The 15573-nt window shown below is 44.5% G+C and overlaps 1 protein-coding gene across 2 annotated transcripts in view; it reads left to right on the top strand.

The window, feature by feature from the left end:
* The first annotated feature begins 2142 nt into the window (after positions 1-2142).
* Kctd3 (potassium channel tetramerization domain containing 3) overlaps positions 2143-15573 on the top strand; it is a 38430-nt gene continuing 24999 nt past the window's right edge. The window contains exons 1-8 of one of the 2 annotated variants that reach the window (XM_051186600.1): positions 2143-2289; positions 8298-8351; positions 8702-8747; positions 9748-9821; positions 11056-11114; positions 11354-11434; positions 12146-12286; positions 12840-12930. In XM_051186600.1, the coding sequence (XP_051042557.1) occupies positions 8323-8351; positions 8702-8747; positions 9748-9821; positions 11056-11114; positions 11354-11434; positions 12146-12286; positions 12840-12930 (521 nt within the window). In that variant the 5' untranslated portion in view covers positions 2143-2289; positions 8298-8322. Of the gene's footprint in view, positions 2290-2313; positions 2477-8297; positions 8352-8701; positions 8748-9747; positions 9822-11055; positions 11115-11353; positions 11435-12145; positions 12287-12839; positions 12931-15573 lie in introns of those variants that run through there. The other variant, XM_051186599.1, reaches the window with a different exon arrangement.

Below are 15573 nucleotides of genomic sequence, written 5' to 3'. Positions count from 1 at the left end.
GTTCGTCCGGGAAGAATTAGGAGGTGTGGTCTCATTAGAGGAGTGTGTAACAGGGTGGGGTGGGCTTTGAGGTTTCAAAAGCCCACACCAGCCCCAGTCCTCCCTCTCTTTGTCTCCAACTTGCAGCGTGTAAGGTCATGGTGCCAAGCCTGTCTGCTTGCAGCCATGATGACCACGATGGTCACCCTCTGAAACTGTATGTGCTATTCCAATGAAATGTTTCCTTTTGTTAGTTGTCCTGGCCACGGTGTCCCTTCACAGCAATAGAAAATAGAGGTGATTCAGTATTTTGGCACTTGTGCAGCCATAATGTGACATTTTGAACACGTGAAAAATTCTTTTGGATTCTTCTCCGCTTTCCAATTCTTTTATATGATGTGGTTTGTTCCAATGGTTTTCAAAGCTCTTTGATATATTGATGTGTTGAGTTTTAATGAAAGTGCAGAGCCTGTACTTTTCTCGCTGCTGTGACCAGCTTGTGACAGCATGTGACAGAAAGCTTCTTTGGGAAAGAAAGTTATTTTGTCTTACAGTTTGAGGGGATGCAGTGCCTCACGGAGCGGAGGGCATGGTGGCCATGCAGTAGGACTCCAATCTTCACTTCTTGGAGGAACAGGAAATGAAGAAGGCGGGCAGTGGGTGGGGACTGTAAAACCTGAAGCCCCACCTCCAGTTATCTACTTCCTGCTGTAAGCTTTCAAGGCCTCTATGTCTACAACTTTACAAAACTGCCACACTAGCTCAGGTTGGGGGGTGGGGTGGCAGCGCCTTCAAATGCTTGAGCCTGTGAGAACATTCCTTTCTCAAACCACAGCCAAGACTGATTGTTGCCAGCAGGAGATTAATCCATGATATGTTAATGCCCTTATCTGCTCCTTCCTTTCTGACTATTTCTGGTTCTGAAAGCTATCTCTCCATGGGACACTCCTTCACATATTTCTCTTTCAGTTAAAGAAGTGTTCTGGCTAGTTTCATACCAACTTGACAGTAGCTGGCTTCATCTGAGAGGAGGGAGCCTCAACTGAGAAAATGTTTCCTTAAGATCATGCTGTAGGTAGGGCTACAGGGGAGTTTAGCCCATTTTGGGTGCTGCCATCGTTGGGGTCTATGAGAAAGCAGGATGAGCAAGCTAGCAAGCAACTATGGCCTCTGCATCAGCTCCTGCCTTTAGGTTCCTGCCCTGTTTGAATTCCTATTTTGACTTCCTCTGATGACCCAAAATAAACCCTTCTCTCCCCAAGTTGCTTTGGTCATGGTGTTTCATCACAGCAATACTAGCCCTAAGATAGACAGCTTTCTTTCCCATGAGCAGTCTACCATGGGTCTGCCTGGTAGTTTATCCTGTCCTTCCACTTTAATTCTAGAGCATTGTCTAGAACTCTGTCCCTCTTCAGTGTCATAGCATTTAAAAATCGTATTCTTTGTGAACTTCTTACATGAATACAATGAAATCTGATCGGGATCATTTCCTTCCCTCTCCCTTTTACCAGTTGTGTAATTTTGAGCAAGTTTCTAGGCGATTTTAAAGTCCAGTCTTCTATTTTAGAAGTGGTGCTAGGGCCGAGTGTTCTGCGTGTGTAAAGTTCTGGTTCAGTCCCACTCATTTATACTAAGCCCACACTTTCACAGATTAGCTGTGATTTCGGTTTTATCACCATTAGCTAGAGTACATTGCTATAGTAGACTTTAAAAGTATGGTTTAGGGATCTAAAGATCAGTGAGCTTCGCGATCCATCCCCAGGTTTGGAACTGCAGTGTTGAGTGCTTACAGCAAAAAATCCGGATCAGTAAGCAAGACAGAATCGTGTGTATCTACATTCTAGAAACACGTTGCTGGCCATTGCACATCCCGGAGGCGGTTTTGGTCTCTCCTGTCCTGGGCCATGGCGGCATGGAAGTTACAGAGTTTGCAGGTGTTCAGATTCTTAACTCTTCATTGAATGTGCACACGTGCATTCGACATCAACCCGAACAGCTGCGAAAAAGTCTCCTTTCTTCCCCAAATCAGTGTGACCATGAAGGGAAAATAGCGAAATCTTTCCGGTGGCAACAGCTGCGCAGGACCCTCAGCCCGGGGACCCGCCTGCCGCCTGAATCTCCGCCCTCTCGCAGACCCCGCCCACTCTACTCTGTTGCGGTGAAGCGCCAACGCTGCGCCGTTTTGTCCCACGCGGCGACCCGTCCTCCCGATGGCTGTGGCTGCCGCCATGGAGGCGAGCGGGCCCTGAGGAGAGGCCGGGCCGGCGGCCTGCAGCCGCGAGAGGCGGAGGCCGGGGCGCACGCAGCGGGGTAGACGAGTGCGAGCCGGGACGCCGCGAGAGGCTCGGTACTCCGTGTGTGCTCCGGCCACCGAGCCGCCGCTCCTGGCTTCGGCCCCGGCTCTGGCCGCAGACATGGCGGGCGGGCACTGCGGTAGCTTCGCCGCGGCGGCTGCCAGCAGCGGGGAGATCGTGCAGCTGAACGTAGGGGGGACCAGGTGAGCCTGCAGCGGCGCGGGTACAAGTGGCCGGGACACCCGCGGCCGCAGCATCTGTGAGCCCAGGTGGGATACATGCTGCAGCGGGGGCGGTGTCTGCAAACCCAGGAGGGGTACCCGCTGCTGGCAGGGCGGCGTCTGCACGACTAGGTGGGGTGTCCGCTGCAGCCTGGGCGGCGTCTGCACGGCCAGGTGGGCTATGGTCCAAGCAGTTCTGTGCATTCCTCAGTCTGGTCCCAGGTCGAGTGCACAGATTGTTAGAACTCAGTCTTTATCCCGAGTTCCTAGGTTGTCAGGCCAAAGGTGCACAGTTGGCATGCTGGGTCTGCCTGAGCTAGTGACTCAGAGCCTTTCCCTTTCCTTGCCAAGCAAGCTTGCTGACACGGAGCTGTAAGCATTCCAGCAGGTTGTGGTCTCCATGAAGCCTGGTCTAGGGCTTGAGCTGTTGCTTAGGAGTGGGCCTCCCTTTTCTCTGGGTTCACCTAGCTGTGGACTTAGCTAGTGCGCCTTTGAAAGCCTTCTTTGGTAGGTACTGTGTAATACAAATGTTAGTTCAGGGGACCGGGTACATCAGCATTGCCATTTATTTCCAGTGTTTCTCTTGGTGCATGGACAGGAAGGGCCTGTTCCACTTGTAGAGGAATGTGCCTAAATCTGGCTTGTGAGCGCCTTAGGTGTTGGCAACGAGGAAACCAGCTGTACTCTTTATCCTCTCTTAGGCCTTCTACTGCCATTCTGTGCCTTTTAGTAAGTTTGTTGGTCAAAAAATAAATAAATAAAACAAACAAGAAACAACAACTAAATCTATTTTTGTAGGTTTGCCTGCACTAGTTGAGGGGAACTTGGGTTTTAGGCTTAAGGACAGACGTAGGGAGTTGGATACTTGGGGCATAGGCTATTTTGCTGTTCTGGGAAGTTATTTTTCAGTGTGTAAGACTTTAAACATGGAACCGTTTTGCTTATTTAAATTGCAAGTTAACAACAGTGAAAACAGTTCGGTGGCCCTCTGGGTGCTAGAGAAGTCTGAGCTAGGATTTGTCATCATGCTTTGTCACCCTTTTCCTTGCTGTTAAGCAAGGTTTTAACAGTTGGAGAAGTTGCACCTTCACTGCATTGCATACATACCAGGTCATACGGGAATGTCTATCTCCTCATGTAAGAAACGTGGTTTCCCTGCCTGCCTAAAATCACATGAAAGTATGCAAAAGTGAAATACTCCATAACGAGGTCTGCAGTGTTCGATACTACAGAGAAGATTATGCTCATTTAAAATCTTGACACTGCGGATGACTGACATACTTCCAGGCACTCAAAAGAACAGAGGATTATGACAAAAAGTAAGCTGTATTGTTAGTTATGAAAAGATTGTTCATTGTCTTAATTGTGAGTGTGAATGCAGGTGTCTGTGGAAGCCAGAGGATCCCTTAGAGCTGGAGTTTCAGGTGTAGTGAGTTTTGCTGTGAGCCACCTGACTTGGGTGCGAACTGAATTCTGGGAACTGAACAAGAGCAGCAAATGAATGATCTTAATCGAGCCATCTCCTCAGCTCTTATTTTGTTATTTATTGTATATTGGAGATGGATGTGGCCAGTACAATGGCTAGGCCGATAAAGGCACTTAAGGGAGCACACCTGGCAACCCGAGTTTCATCCTTGGAACCCATGTAATGATGAAAGGAGAAAGAAAACTGACTCCAAAGAGATGCTCTGTGACCTCTGCATGTACATCGTGACCTGCCCCACCCCATCCCACCTGTATCAGTAATAAAAATAAAATAATAATAAAAAGGTGGATGTCTTATCGACCGAGCTCCAAGGACTACCAGCACACTCAAGCTTCAAGTCTTGAACATTTTGCTTTATCTGTGGAACTTGATACTTACTGCATTCTGAATTTTCCAAAGTGCTAATTATCAGAGAATACAAAATATGGCAATAAATTTATTACTGATTTGAACATTTTAGCAGATAAAAGTTGTTAGGTGGGAATGAACCATAAAAGTAAACATTAAGCTTTGGGATTATTAGGGTTGACTAAGTCACAAACAACATCAGCATTTGATGCCAAGTGTTGGAACACTGCTTTATAGGCCTTCATGGACTTGCACACCTGTTGGCACTTGAGAGCCAGAAGAGGGCCAGAAGTCATATTTACCTTGTACAAAACAATTATGACAGTCAAGAAAGTCCTGGAAGAGAAAAATCCCTTCTGTGAGTGTGAAGTCAGGAAGGCTTGCTGGACTATGGCCTGTGGCATGGCTTGAAGGAAGTCACCGAATAAGACAACGAAGCATGCTACTGCTCAAGGACTGAGCCAGACAAGCAGGCTTTTGTTTGAATTCGTACTTGGTGGGATTTCTTTAAAAACTGGTAGTGTTTATTGTTTACAGCATTGGTGAAGAACTCTAGTGCCACTCAAAATCTATTTACTTAGGTATCAATTTAGGGAGGAAAGGGCACTTGGTTGGGACCCATTTATGGACAGTTTAGGGAACAAACTGGCTTCTTGTATGCCTAGCAGGCCCTCCTTGGGAGAGTTCCTTTGTAGTATTTAGTTTCCAGAAACACAAAGTGACAATAGTGGCAGACCGTGCACTGAGAGAGGAACTTGTAGAACTAAACTTAAAACGTGAGGGTAATGGCATCATACTGATGGTTCATAATAAATAATCTGACTTGGGTCGCTTTCACAGTTTCAGATTTAGTAGCAAGCTGCTAGAGTGGAGTATAACTGGATACACTAATTTCTTTAGTCGTCTTTTTGATGTGTTTGCCATGCATCCATCCATCCTTGGCATGCTTGGGATATGAGATACAAAACAGGAAAGGCTCTCATGTATATGTAACAGGGAACTGTGTTAATCATGTAGACAAGTTTTCCTGTGTCTTTGCTCAGAGTTGCAGATCGTCTCCTGGGGTGGGCTTGATGCTGATGCATTATGTGTCTTGGGCTTCCCTCGTTCTGTCCACCACTGTCTCCACCTGTCAAGTGCTGGGATGACAACAGCATGCCACAATGCCTTGTGGGGCATTATGATTTTCAGCAGGCCTATGTACTTTAATATGGTTTCCTGAAAGTGAGGAGCATGGAATGTCAGAAGCTACAAACCAGCTATGTTTGTTTTCTTGTTGTGACAAAATACCGGAAGAAAGCAACTTGAAGAGGTCAGAGCTTCTTTGGGCTCATGCTGGAGGCTGCAGGCCACTGTGGTGTGGAAGCTTAGGGAGGGGCCACTCTGTCTGCACTCACCCAAAGGGTGATGCATTTTGCTCTTCAGCCCTTTGCCTTTTATTCAGACCTTCTGCCCAGAGCCAAGCAGTACCACTCCATGACCTCTGCCTCCAGATTCCTGCCTCGAGTGAGTTCCTGAACACCAGCCAGTGAATGGTGCTGGTGGTTTTGTTTTGTAGTATTTTGTTGACATGACAGAAGCAAGGGTTGTGTAGGAAGAGGGAAAATCAATTGAGAAATTGTCTCCTTAAGGTTGGCCTGTAGGCAAATCGTTAGGACATTGTCTTGATTAATGATTGATGTGGGAAGGCCCAGCCTACTGTGGGTGGTACCCCTCTTGGGCAGGTGGTCCTGGGTTATACAAAAAGGCAAGCTGAGTAAGCCACAAGGAACATTCTCTTCATTGCTAATTGATAGAGGAGCCCCCCCCTCCTCTCCCATTCCCCCATGCTGTGGGTGGTAGCATCCACAGGCAGGAGGCATAGACTGTCTCAGGAAGGTAGCTGAGCAAGCTAAGAAAAAGGGAGCCAGCAAGCAGCATCGCTCCATGGTCTTCTTCAGTTCCTGTCTTGAGATCCTGCCTTGGCCTCCTTCACTGGTAGACTGAGACCTGGAAGCCAAATCCAATAAACTCCTTTCTCCCTAGGTTGATTTTGATCAATATTTTATCTCAGCAACAGAAAGAAAACAAGCTAGGACTAGGGTGGATCTTCCTACTTTATTTCTTCTAATCTAGGACCTGCTTCACAGACACACCCAAAGGTTTGTTTCTATAGTGATTCTAGACAATCACCTCTTCCACCATCATTGCCTTAGAAAGCTAGTCTTTCTGCAGATGCCTCCATTCACTGTTGACTGATTATCTTTTGATTGATTTAAGTTTTCTGTGACTAGTGGTAACCTATGTTCTATTGAATAGGGAAAATTTGCCATGTGTTCTTTAGGACATGTTTATTGAACTCTTTCCTGTTTGTTTATGTATTTATTTGAGACAAAGTCTCACTGGCCTCTAATTTGCTGTGTATCCCAGGCTGGCATGGAGCTTGTTGCATGACAACACTTAGATTATAACTTGTGAAATTAGTTGGAAGTTAGCATCCTTGTATCTCTATAAGATCTTTTAATGGAACAGATATAGAGAAATATCTGTAAGAAATGAATTATTTGTGGCTATAGAGTTGGTTCAGTGGTTAAGAGCACTTGTTGCTCTTGCAGAGGACCCAGGTTTGATCCCCAGCACCCACAGTCCCAGGGCAATCTGACAACCTCTACTGTTCCCTGTGGGTACTAGGCATGCACATGGTACACATGGGTATGTGCAGGCAAAACATTCATACACATAAGATGGTAAAGATAAATACCTCTTTAAAAACAGTTATTTCCTTCTTTCCCCTAGTAGGTCAGTGAGAGGGCATGTCTTCCTTACAGATTGTGAATTTGTGGATGGAGGAAGAGGAGTTAATTTTTCTCTATGATTAAGAAGCTTGCTGTGATAATAATAGGGAATGTCTGTGAGATAATTGGGGTATATCAGATCTTTTGTGGAAGGGAGTTTGTACTTTTTTCTACTGTCACTGTCATTAAGTGACATAAGGCTTGGTCATGCCAATGCGATGTGGACAGTCTGGTAACTTGTTTATCAATAGTTTGTATGGAATACTTTACATGGTTCTGTTGTAACCAGGTAAAACCCACAGGTTGTGCAAAAGAACCAGTGTCTCAGTTTACAAAACACTTTGTGCACTTAATTATCACACTTCTCTTTCATAGGAGCTGTTGAGTCTGTGCCAGTGCCAGGCTATAGGATTACAGGCTACTCTCCCAATACTGCCACCCACTTTTTAAAAACATATTATTATTATTATCACTATTATTAAACACATTCCTGAAAGTAATCTTGGAAGGTGTAGTTTTTCAGGAGTAATCATGTAGCAAGAAAGGAAATGTTTTAAGGTAGTGCTGTCTCAGTGCTTAGGTGTGCATTGACCTCTGCTGTCCTCAGCATGGCCTGTAGTCCACTGACATTTGCTCTGCCACTTGGAAGATGCAAAAGGAAGTGAATGGCAGGCTAGGATGAAGAAGGAGCAGATAGTTCCCACTTTACTTATGTATTGAAAATAGCCCAAGGATGCTGTATAGAGAGAGGGTTTCTAGTTGTTCAGAAAGAGGTCACATGGGATGGAATTCCTGGACATGCCGCTGTGGATTTGGTAACCCCGTAGTGTCAGCGAGATGGCTGGGACTTGGAGTGCTGGACATGAGGAAGGTGACTGAGCTGGGATGAAGACATGAGATAGAACACACCAAGTCATCAGACAGCAGCACACCAAAGATCTGTACACAGCTGAACTGAGTGAGACGTAGAGATTTGTTGTGATGGACTAAAGCAGTGGGTTTTAGGAAGCATTGCATTTGATTTTGCTGAAAGCTGTTTGAAAATCTTAACTCTGATTGCAAAGTAGCAAAATTTTAAAGTAGTAAACATGATAAATATAATCAGTGCAGGTGTAATCATATCCACCCGTGAGGATTACTGTCTCATGTCTCAAGGTGTGTTCTCATTTATAATGCAAGGTGATTTCAATTGCAGATTCAGTACCTCAAGACAGACTCTCATGTGGATTCCAGATTCTTTTTTTTCCAGGTAATTAATGCAATTCTTTGTTTTTATATATTTGATTAGTTGCCAAAATATGAAAATTTTCCTTGTTAGGTTAAGATTTTTTAATGATTTGAATTAAATTAGAAATTAGAAATTTTGTTTTTGTAGTATTGAGAAAGGTTTTTGCCATGTATCCAGTTTTGTCTTGAACTCCTGTTCCTCCTGCCTCAGCCTTCTAATTGTTGGACTTATAGGCCTACACCCACACCTGGTGAAATTGAGGTTTTCTTTTAAAGTTGGAGACAGATATTTGCTTGTGTTGGCTTTGACAGTCAAGAAGTTGTTTATGTTCAGGTTTTGTAACTAACTCTACCTTGTTTTATGGCTCCTAGCTTGCTGAGTGGAAGAATTTCAACACTTCGAGATGAAACTGGCGCTGTGAGTATGATGCCGTGTTTCTAAATTCAGTCAACAATGCTTGTATTTTTTAGTGCATAGTGGCAGGAAAGAACACATTTTAGGAAACAAAGTTAGTGTGGCAGTTTTTAAAAATTGTCACATAGAGTGTTTCTAAAATGAAAAGAGACCCCCTAAGCAGTAACTATTATATATAGCAGTCTGTAATTAGAGTGATTATAGGATGTACGATTGCCAATTGACAGTATAATTCCTTAGTCAGTAATTGAAACTTTAATAGTCAATAAGTATAGATAAGAAATATTTTGGTGTTAGAGTGGTACAAACTTGTAGGTGGGTAAAGTCCTACATTTTTTTATGAACCTGTGAGGCAATATAGTCTGGAAACAAAGTCCTGTAAAGTTTAGGTCAAGAGGTTGGTTTCTGCACTTACAACGTTTACAGCGTTGCCATGGTGGTTGCAATGGTGTTCAATAACTAGTGTTAACAAGAGTGACAACCCACAGCAGTGTGAAGTTGTTTATTGGATGAGATTTGTAGCAAAATAAAGTACCAAAGCAGATGTGTCTGCATAAAGTTACTTTAGTTAAAAACTAAATAAAAAACCCAGTTGGTGGTTTTCCCATTGGAAGCATCTTTATCTTGTGTATTCTATGATGTTCCATCCATTATCCATCCATTATCTACCTAGACCTTGAAGCAGAGATGGTGAGGTTGTCAGCTAAGCCTGTGGAAGTCCTACACTCTAGGTGACAGCTGTTGACAGCCCCTACATCTGTCTATATAGGAGTCACGATGGCTGCCTCAGTGGGTTCTGCCGGAGCAGCCTGAGGTTTCCCGGGGTCCTTACCTCAAGCACTATCAGTAATTAGAAACAAAAACACTCACATGACCACACTGACTGACCACAGCTATACCATTGCAGTTTTAGGAACATCAAAACCAAGGGAATCTCAGTGAGTCTCTGTTGAAGGAGGGACATTCATTGTGACTTGATAATAAAACAGTTCTTCACTTGCAGATATTTATTGATAGGGACCCAGCAGCATTCGCCCCCATTTTAAATTTTCTTCGGACAAAAGAACTCGACTTAAGGTAAGAGTCTGATCATTTCTGAGGCCTTGCTGGCAGGCAGTGTTTGGACCGCTCACAAAGTAATGTGCTTGCCCAAGACTGCTTTTTAGTTGTGTATTTGTTCTTACCTTGGCACACTGTGTTAACAGTTTGTCCTAAGCCCTCCTTACCATTGACTTTTGGTTTTAAAGGGGAGTTGGGGAGTATTTAGCATTTGTGTGCATGTGTGTGTCCCCATCCCTGTCCATGTGTCCATATGTTCTAACTAAGGTTGGGGTCAGCCATCTTGGATCACCCTCTATGCCTTTTATTGGAAGGCAGGGTCTCTCAGTTGAACCCAGATCTTACTTAGGTTAGTTTTTCTAGCCAGCTTGCTCCTGGGTCCTCTTTTTCAGCCTTCTGCATTCTTGGGTTACAAGTGGGCTGCCACACCAACCTGGCATTTCTGTGATGTGAATGGATCTGAACTTCTAGCCCTGTGTCCTCATCTTTGGGCTGCAGTTGCTCTGCTCCAACTCTTCGTAGCCCCTGCCTTCTAGTGGTGACACATGAAATGGTTAACTCACAATTATGCATGCTAAGGCTTCTCAGATGTATTGTAGTGTGTGTAAGTGAGCACTGTTCTGACCACAGTGAGAAGGAGGTGAAGCTTGCAGGGTGTTCAGGACACAACAGGGGAGATGAAGTATGAATAGAAAGTTTGTGGTTAAGAAGTTCAGTAAGGCAGTGGTTTTTGCTGTCTTTTTTCTTGTCTGGTTTCTCTTGATAATTTGTATTAGCTCTCTTACACAAACCATCAAAATATGTAAGGTTTTAAGGTAGATAACAACATATTTTTAAAGTTCTATTTATTTTTGTTTTGTGTGTATAAATGTTTTGTCCACACATGCATCTGTGTACATTGGGCATACAGTGTGCCCTTGGAGGTCAGGAGAGGGAGTGAATCCCCTGGAACTGGAGTTTCAGGTGGATGCGAGCTGCCCTCTGGCTGCTGGGAGCTGAATCTGTGCCCTCTGGAAGAACAGCAACACTCTTAACCACTGATCTCCTCAGCCCCAACAGAGTGTGTGTTCATGTGGTGCTCCTTTAGACTTTGAGGTGATTGATGGCATTACAAAAAGAATATGAGAAAAACAAGATTTGAGCTTGAGGCCTGGTCCCTTGAGGAGTCTGGTGCTGAGTTTCTGTTTTGTCTGTCTCTGTGGTAGGCAGGGTTGTGGTTGTGGAGAGCTCACAGCCTTCTCTTCCTTTTCAGGGGAGTGAGCATTAGTGCTCTCAGACACGAGGCCGAGTTTTACGGGATCACTCCACTAGGTATGTGCTGATCTCCAAGGACTGACCCTAGGTGACACACTTGCCCAAAGGCAGTCTTCTTTCAGGTCCTCCTGAGAAAAGCTCAGTGCTTAGTGTTTCCTAGTAAAAGGGTGACCTCAGCTGTGAGTCCTCCTAACATGTCTCCTTTTCTCACCACCCTTAACTGGAGAAAGTAGATGTGGTGGAGCAGGTCTGTGTTTTCACGCCCCACCCCGACAAGCTTGTGTTGACTGTTACAGTACGAAGGCTGCTGTTGTGTGAAGAGCTGGAGAGGTCGTCATGTGGCAGTGTCCTGTTCCATGGTTACTTGCCTCCACCAGGTACTGCTGCTCAGATTTGTCAGCCTTGTCATTGATGAAGAGCAAACATAAAGATTAGAAAGGCCTTCTCGGTTATGACTTTTGACAAAGCTGGGCCCCAGAGGCTATGCCCATTTAGTAGCGTAAAGCCACAAAGCGTGAAGAGCAGGGGTTGACACCTTCTCTGTAAGAGACCAAGAATATAGATGTCCATGGTCTCACTCACCTTGTACACCACTGACCCCTTAGCCTGAGGACTTGAGCCCTGGAGCTCTTCAGGGTTAGATTAGTGTCCCCGTCCCCTAGGTTACTGAGAATTGTTGGCCTTTGCCTATGCAGCATTGTGCTCCTGAGAGAGGGGTTGCTTTTGAAAAGATTCCCTCAGAATTGAATGTATGAGGGGATGAATTTGGACATGGTTAGGATGGCATGTGACTACCATAAGCCTAAAGAGCAGCTTAGACTGGATAGATTGATTGCTCAGTACACTGAAGCTGGGTGAAAGGGAACATAATATAGTATGCCTTAATCCCATTGTCTGTGAATAATAAAACTATCAGGGATTGGTTGGGTTGTATCTTATTTCCCTTTTGCTTGTTTGACATGCACTGGCATGTTTGAACATCTATTTTAGATATAACAAAGTTTAGATGTTCATGTCTCTGTGTTAAAATGTGGTATTTTTCATTTTTTGGAAGGGTATCAGACAAATTTGTGTTTTATCCTTTGTAGGCATTCCCAGTCGTAAAATAACTAACACAGCTAGGTCCTCTGTGGATGCTAGGAATGGACTAAATTCTACAGAAGGCGAAACCCGGGGAAGCGGAACCCAGCCTGTGCTCTCTGGAAATGGAGATGAGACTGTTAGGCTGGGTAAGTGGGGGTGGGGGTGGGGTTGGAACACAGAAGGAAAGCTTGTGCTTAGTTCTTAGTGACAGGCTGCCATGAGTTTTGAATATTACTCTTTTGCTGCACACAGACCACACACACTCTGTTAATATTCTCACAGTTTTATGTGCTGTGTGTTGAACCCATGGCTGTAGCAGAGTATTGGGTGCTATAGTACTGAGCCACACCCTAGCCCTTTATTTGCATTTTAAGTCCAGATTCATCATTAATATCTTGGAAAATCTCATTTAACACATTTTTATTTGAAGTGTAGTATGACTTCTGTTTTTGTTTTCTTTCTGTTTTTGTTTGTAGAACAGTTGACAATCTTTGTGTTGAGAGCTAGCTAGTGAGATCACGGTTTAGGGCTGTGTGGTCTCTGTTTGCCTCTGTCTGTTGAAGGCATGCTCAGTACTATAAGCTATGAGTGTGCTCTGCTCCAACCCCCTCTCACCAGACAGACAGAAGCATGAAATGACCTCGGAGCCAGAACTTTCCAACTCATTTAAGATGCACATGCCTCTCTCTAAACTGACAGGATTTCCTGTGGATCCAAGAAAGGTGCTAATAGTTGCTGGCCACCACAACTGGATTGTAGCTGCCTATGCGCATTTTGCTGTGTGTTACAGGTACCACATCCGTAGTCATCATTTGGTTTTATTATAGATAATTATATTTATATTTATATTGAATATGTTCTATCATCAGTCATCAGTTTTTCTCCTACATGTTTCACCCACTTCACTTGGTAAAACTTTAGTTTGTTATTACTCGATACCTACTTTAGTACCTAATTCTGATAGCCTAATTGGCTTCTCTGTTTCCCAGACAGTAGAAAATGCAGATGAGCTTCTGGCTCACTTAGTTGTGACAATGACAGCATTAGGCATGATTCTAATGTGAGCTCTGCAGTTTCTTTTTTATGAGGAGCCAGTCTCGTACTGTCACAGAGCCTAATGGAACTTTGTGCTGTATAGTTGCCACACTGTTGGGAGTAACCAGGCACAACTGTGTGGTAGATGACACAGCTCAGGGTCTGCAGTGTGCGGAGTTTTAAGGCAGTTGGATTAGACGGAAAGGCAGTGAAGAGGGCTTCAGAGTCCAGAGTGAGCGTGTTTGTTTTTAACTGAAGTTAGACTGTCTTCAAAGCCCCGTGGGCTGTGGGCCACAGGCAATGCTGCTGCTCCTCCGATGGCAGAGAGGCGGCCAGAATTTATTCCCACAATAAGATCCCATCTAATTTTGTTGTTGGAAAGTCAAAGAAGTTAGAAATTTTTGTCACTTTGTTTAAGGGAAAACAAACAAACAAAACCCCCAAAACCAAAAAAACAGCTGAAGGTTAAAAGTTTAAAAAACATCTTTAAAAAAACTCTCAGCAGTTGTCTATGGTCCCATTGTAATTACTGAAAGTGCCGTGCAGGTTGCTTCTGGAGGGACCTTCGGTTGCAGTGATGAGAGGAAGCCTTTGTTCTGAGCGCTTTGCAGGTTTTTGTTCATTTCCAAATCGTATAGAAATGAGCTTTGGAGTGGTGGTTTTGTAGCTAGCTCCTATATCATGGGCTTCATTTAGTGAGGGGATTTTTTTTAGAGTTGTTTTATATTTACCATTCCCTGGATGCCAGTCTCATGGTTGCTTAGTACTAGGTGGGTGCATATTTGATTACTGACAGGGATTCCAGGAACTCGAATGACTGTGGTGGTTGTGTGGCGTGGCAGCTGTGTCCCTGTCACCATGCTGTAGAGAGTACCGAAGACGATCCCACAGGAGGAAGAGTGGGGGAACGAAGATCGACACTGTTCACATCATTGCTCGAATCTGCTTTTGATTGTGGTCTCTTGCATAGACTGGTACAGTCACACTGTAGCTGGTGACTCAGCAGTGTGGAAATTGACAGTGATCGTGCTGGCTTTCCTTATAAACTTCAGTCACACAACAGACTGATGATAAAGTAGATTTGAAAAGAAATTTCATAGTACTTTTTAAGATCATGGTCTTTTTATAAGATAATTTTTCTTCACAGTTTATGTAAGTTCAGAGCCATAAAATGGAGGATGGTGTGGTGGCTACTGAGTGCTTGCTCATAGGCCACTGTCAAAGCCATGAGATCACCCCCCCACCCTCACCCCTCACCCCCTGCGCCTTTAGACCACCAGCATGTCTACCGAGGTCTGTTGGGAACCACCCTGTGTCACACCACATCAACACAGGGCATGTGGCATCAGTCCTGCAGTGTGGACAATCCCTGCTTTGTGTTCAGTCTGAGAGGGCAGAAAAGTCTGTATTTCATTCCTTCAATAATAGTCCTCAGTTGTAGAGTTGATTGGATGGGTGTTTTTGTTTATCTTAACACATCACTCCCATCTGGTGGCCGAGAAGGGTAATTACAGATACTAAAATGTGGGGAAAATTGTTAAATTTTACCCTCTATTGCTTTGAAGCTTAAGTTAGGAAAACATTAATTCTCAGTTAAGGCTTAATTTTGTGAACTGTAGTTGTATTACTTGAGCATACATATTTAAATGAAAATGGTGGCCCATGCCTGTACCAATTAAGCAGCACATGTTCTACCAGTGGCCACCCAAGTTAGCTTTCACCAAGTGCCATAGTGTGAAAGGGCAACTTTGTCCTTCTTCCTGCTAGGCAGTACCAGGATGATACTTTTGTTGACTTTATCATGATGATATAACCAGACCTTAGAGGCTTGCTGTGCCGGCACATAGAATACCTGTCTATAAGACCTAAATCCACATAGGACTGAGGAATCTATTAAAAGTGGGAGACAACTGGGTGGTAGTGGTGTATGTCTTTAGTCCCAGCACTGGTGAGGCAGAGGCAGGTGGATCTCTGTGAGTTCGAGGCCAGCCTGGCCTACAAGAGCTAGTTCCAGGACAGCTTCCAAAGCCACAGAGGAACTCTGTCTCAAAAAACAAACAAACAAACAAACAAACAAGGTGGGAGCTAGGCATGGTGGTCCCAGTCTACAATCTTAGCTCTTGAGCATCTGAGCCAGGAGGATGGAGTTTGGAACCATAGTAAGTTCTACCTCAGGCCAGCATCAAGTACTTAGAAAGACCTTATCTCAGAGAGAGGGGGGAGGAAGAGGAGGATATGATTCCTGGAGAAGCTGAAAGATGTTCTTGCTGGGAATCGGTGGCCTTGTGAAGTGTTGTGTCTGAACCATCTCATAGACTACTTCTCAGTCCCACCGTGCATTTGTTCTAAGGGATTTAAGGTTGTGAAGTAATGCCACCCTAGGGTACAGAGACTTCAG

This window comes from Phodopus roborovskii, unplaced genomic scaffold (genome assembly GCF_943737965.1).
Source record: "Phodopus roborovskii unplaced genomic scaffold, PHOROB, whole genome shotgun sequence".
Taxonomy (NCBI): domain Eukaryota; kingdom Metazoa; phylum Chordata; class Mammalia; order Rodentia; family Cricetidae; genus Phodopus; species Phodopus roborovskii.
This window is presented reverse-complemented; position numbering and strand designations above follow the sequence as displayed.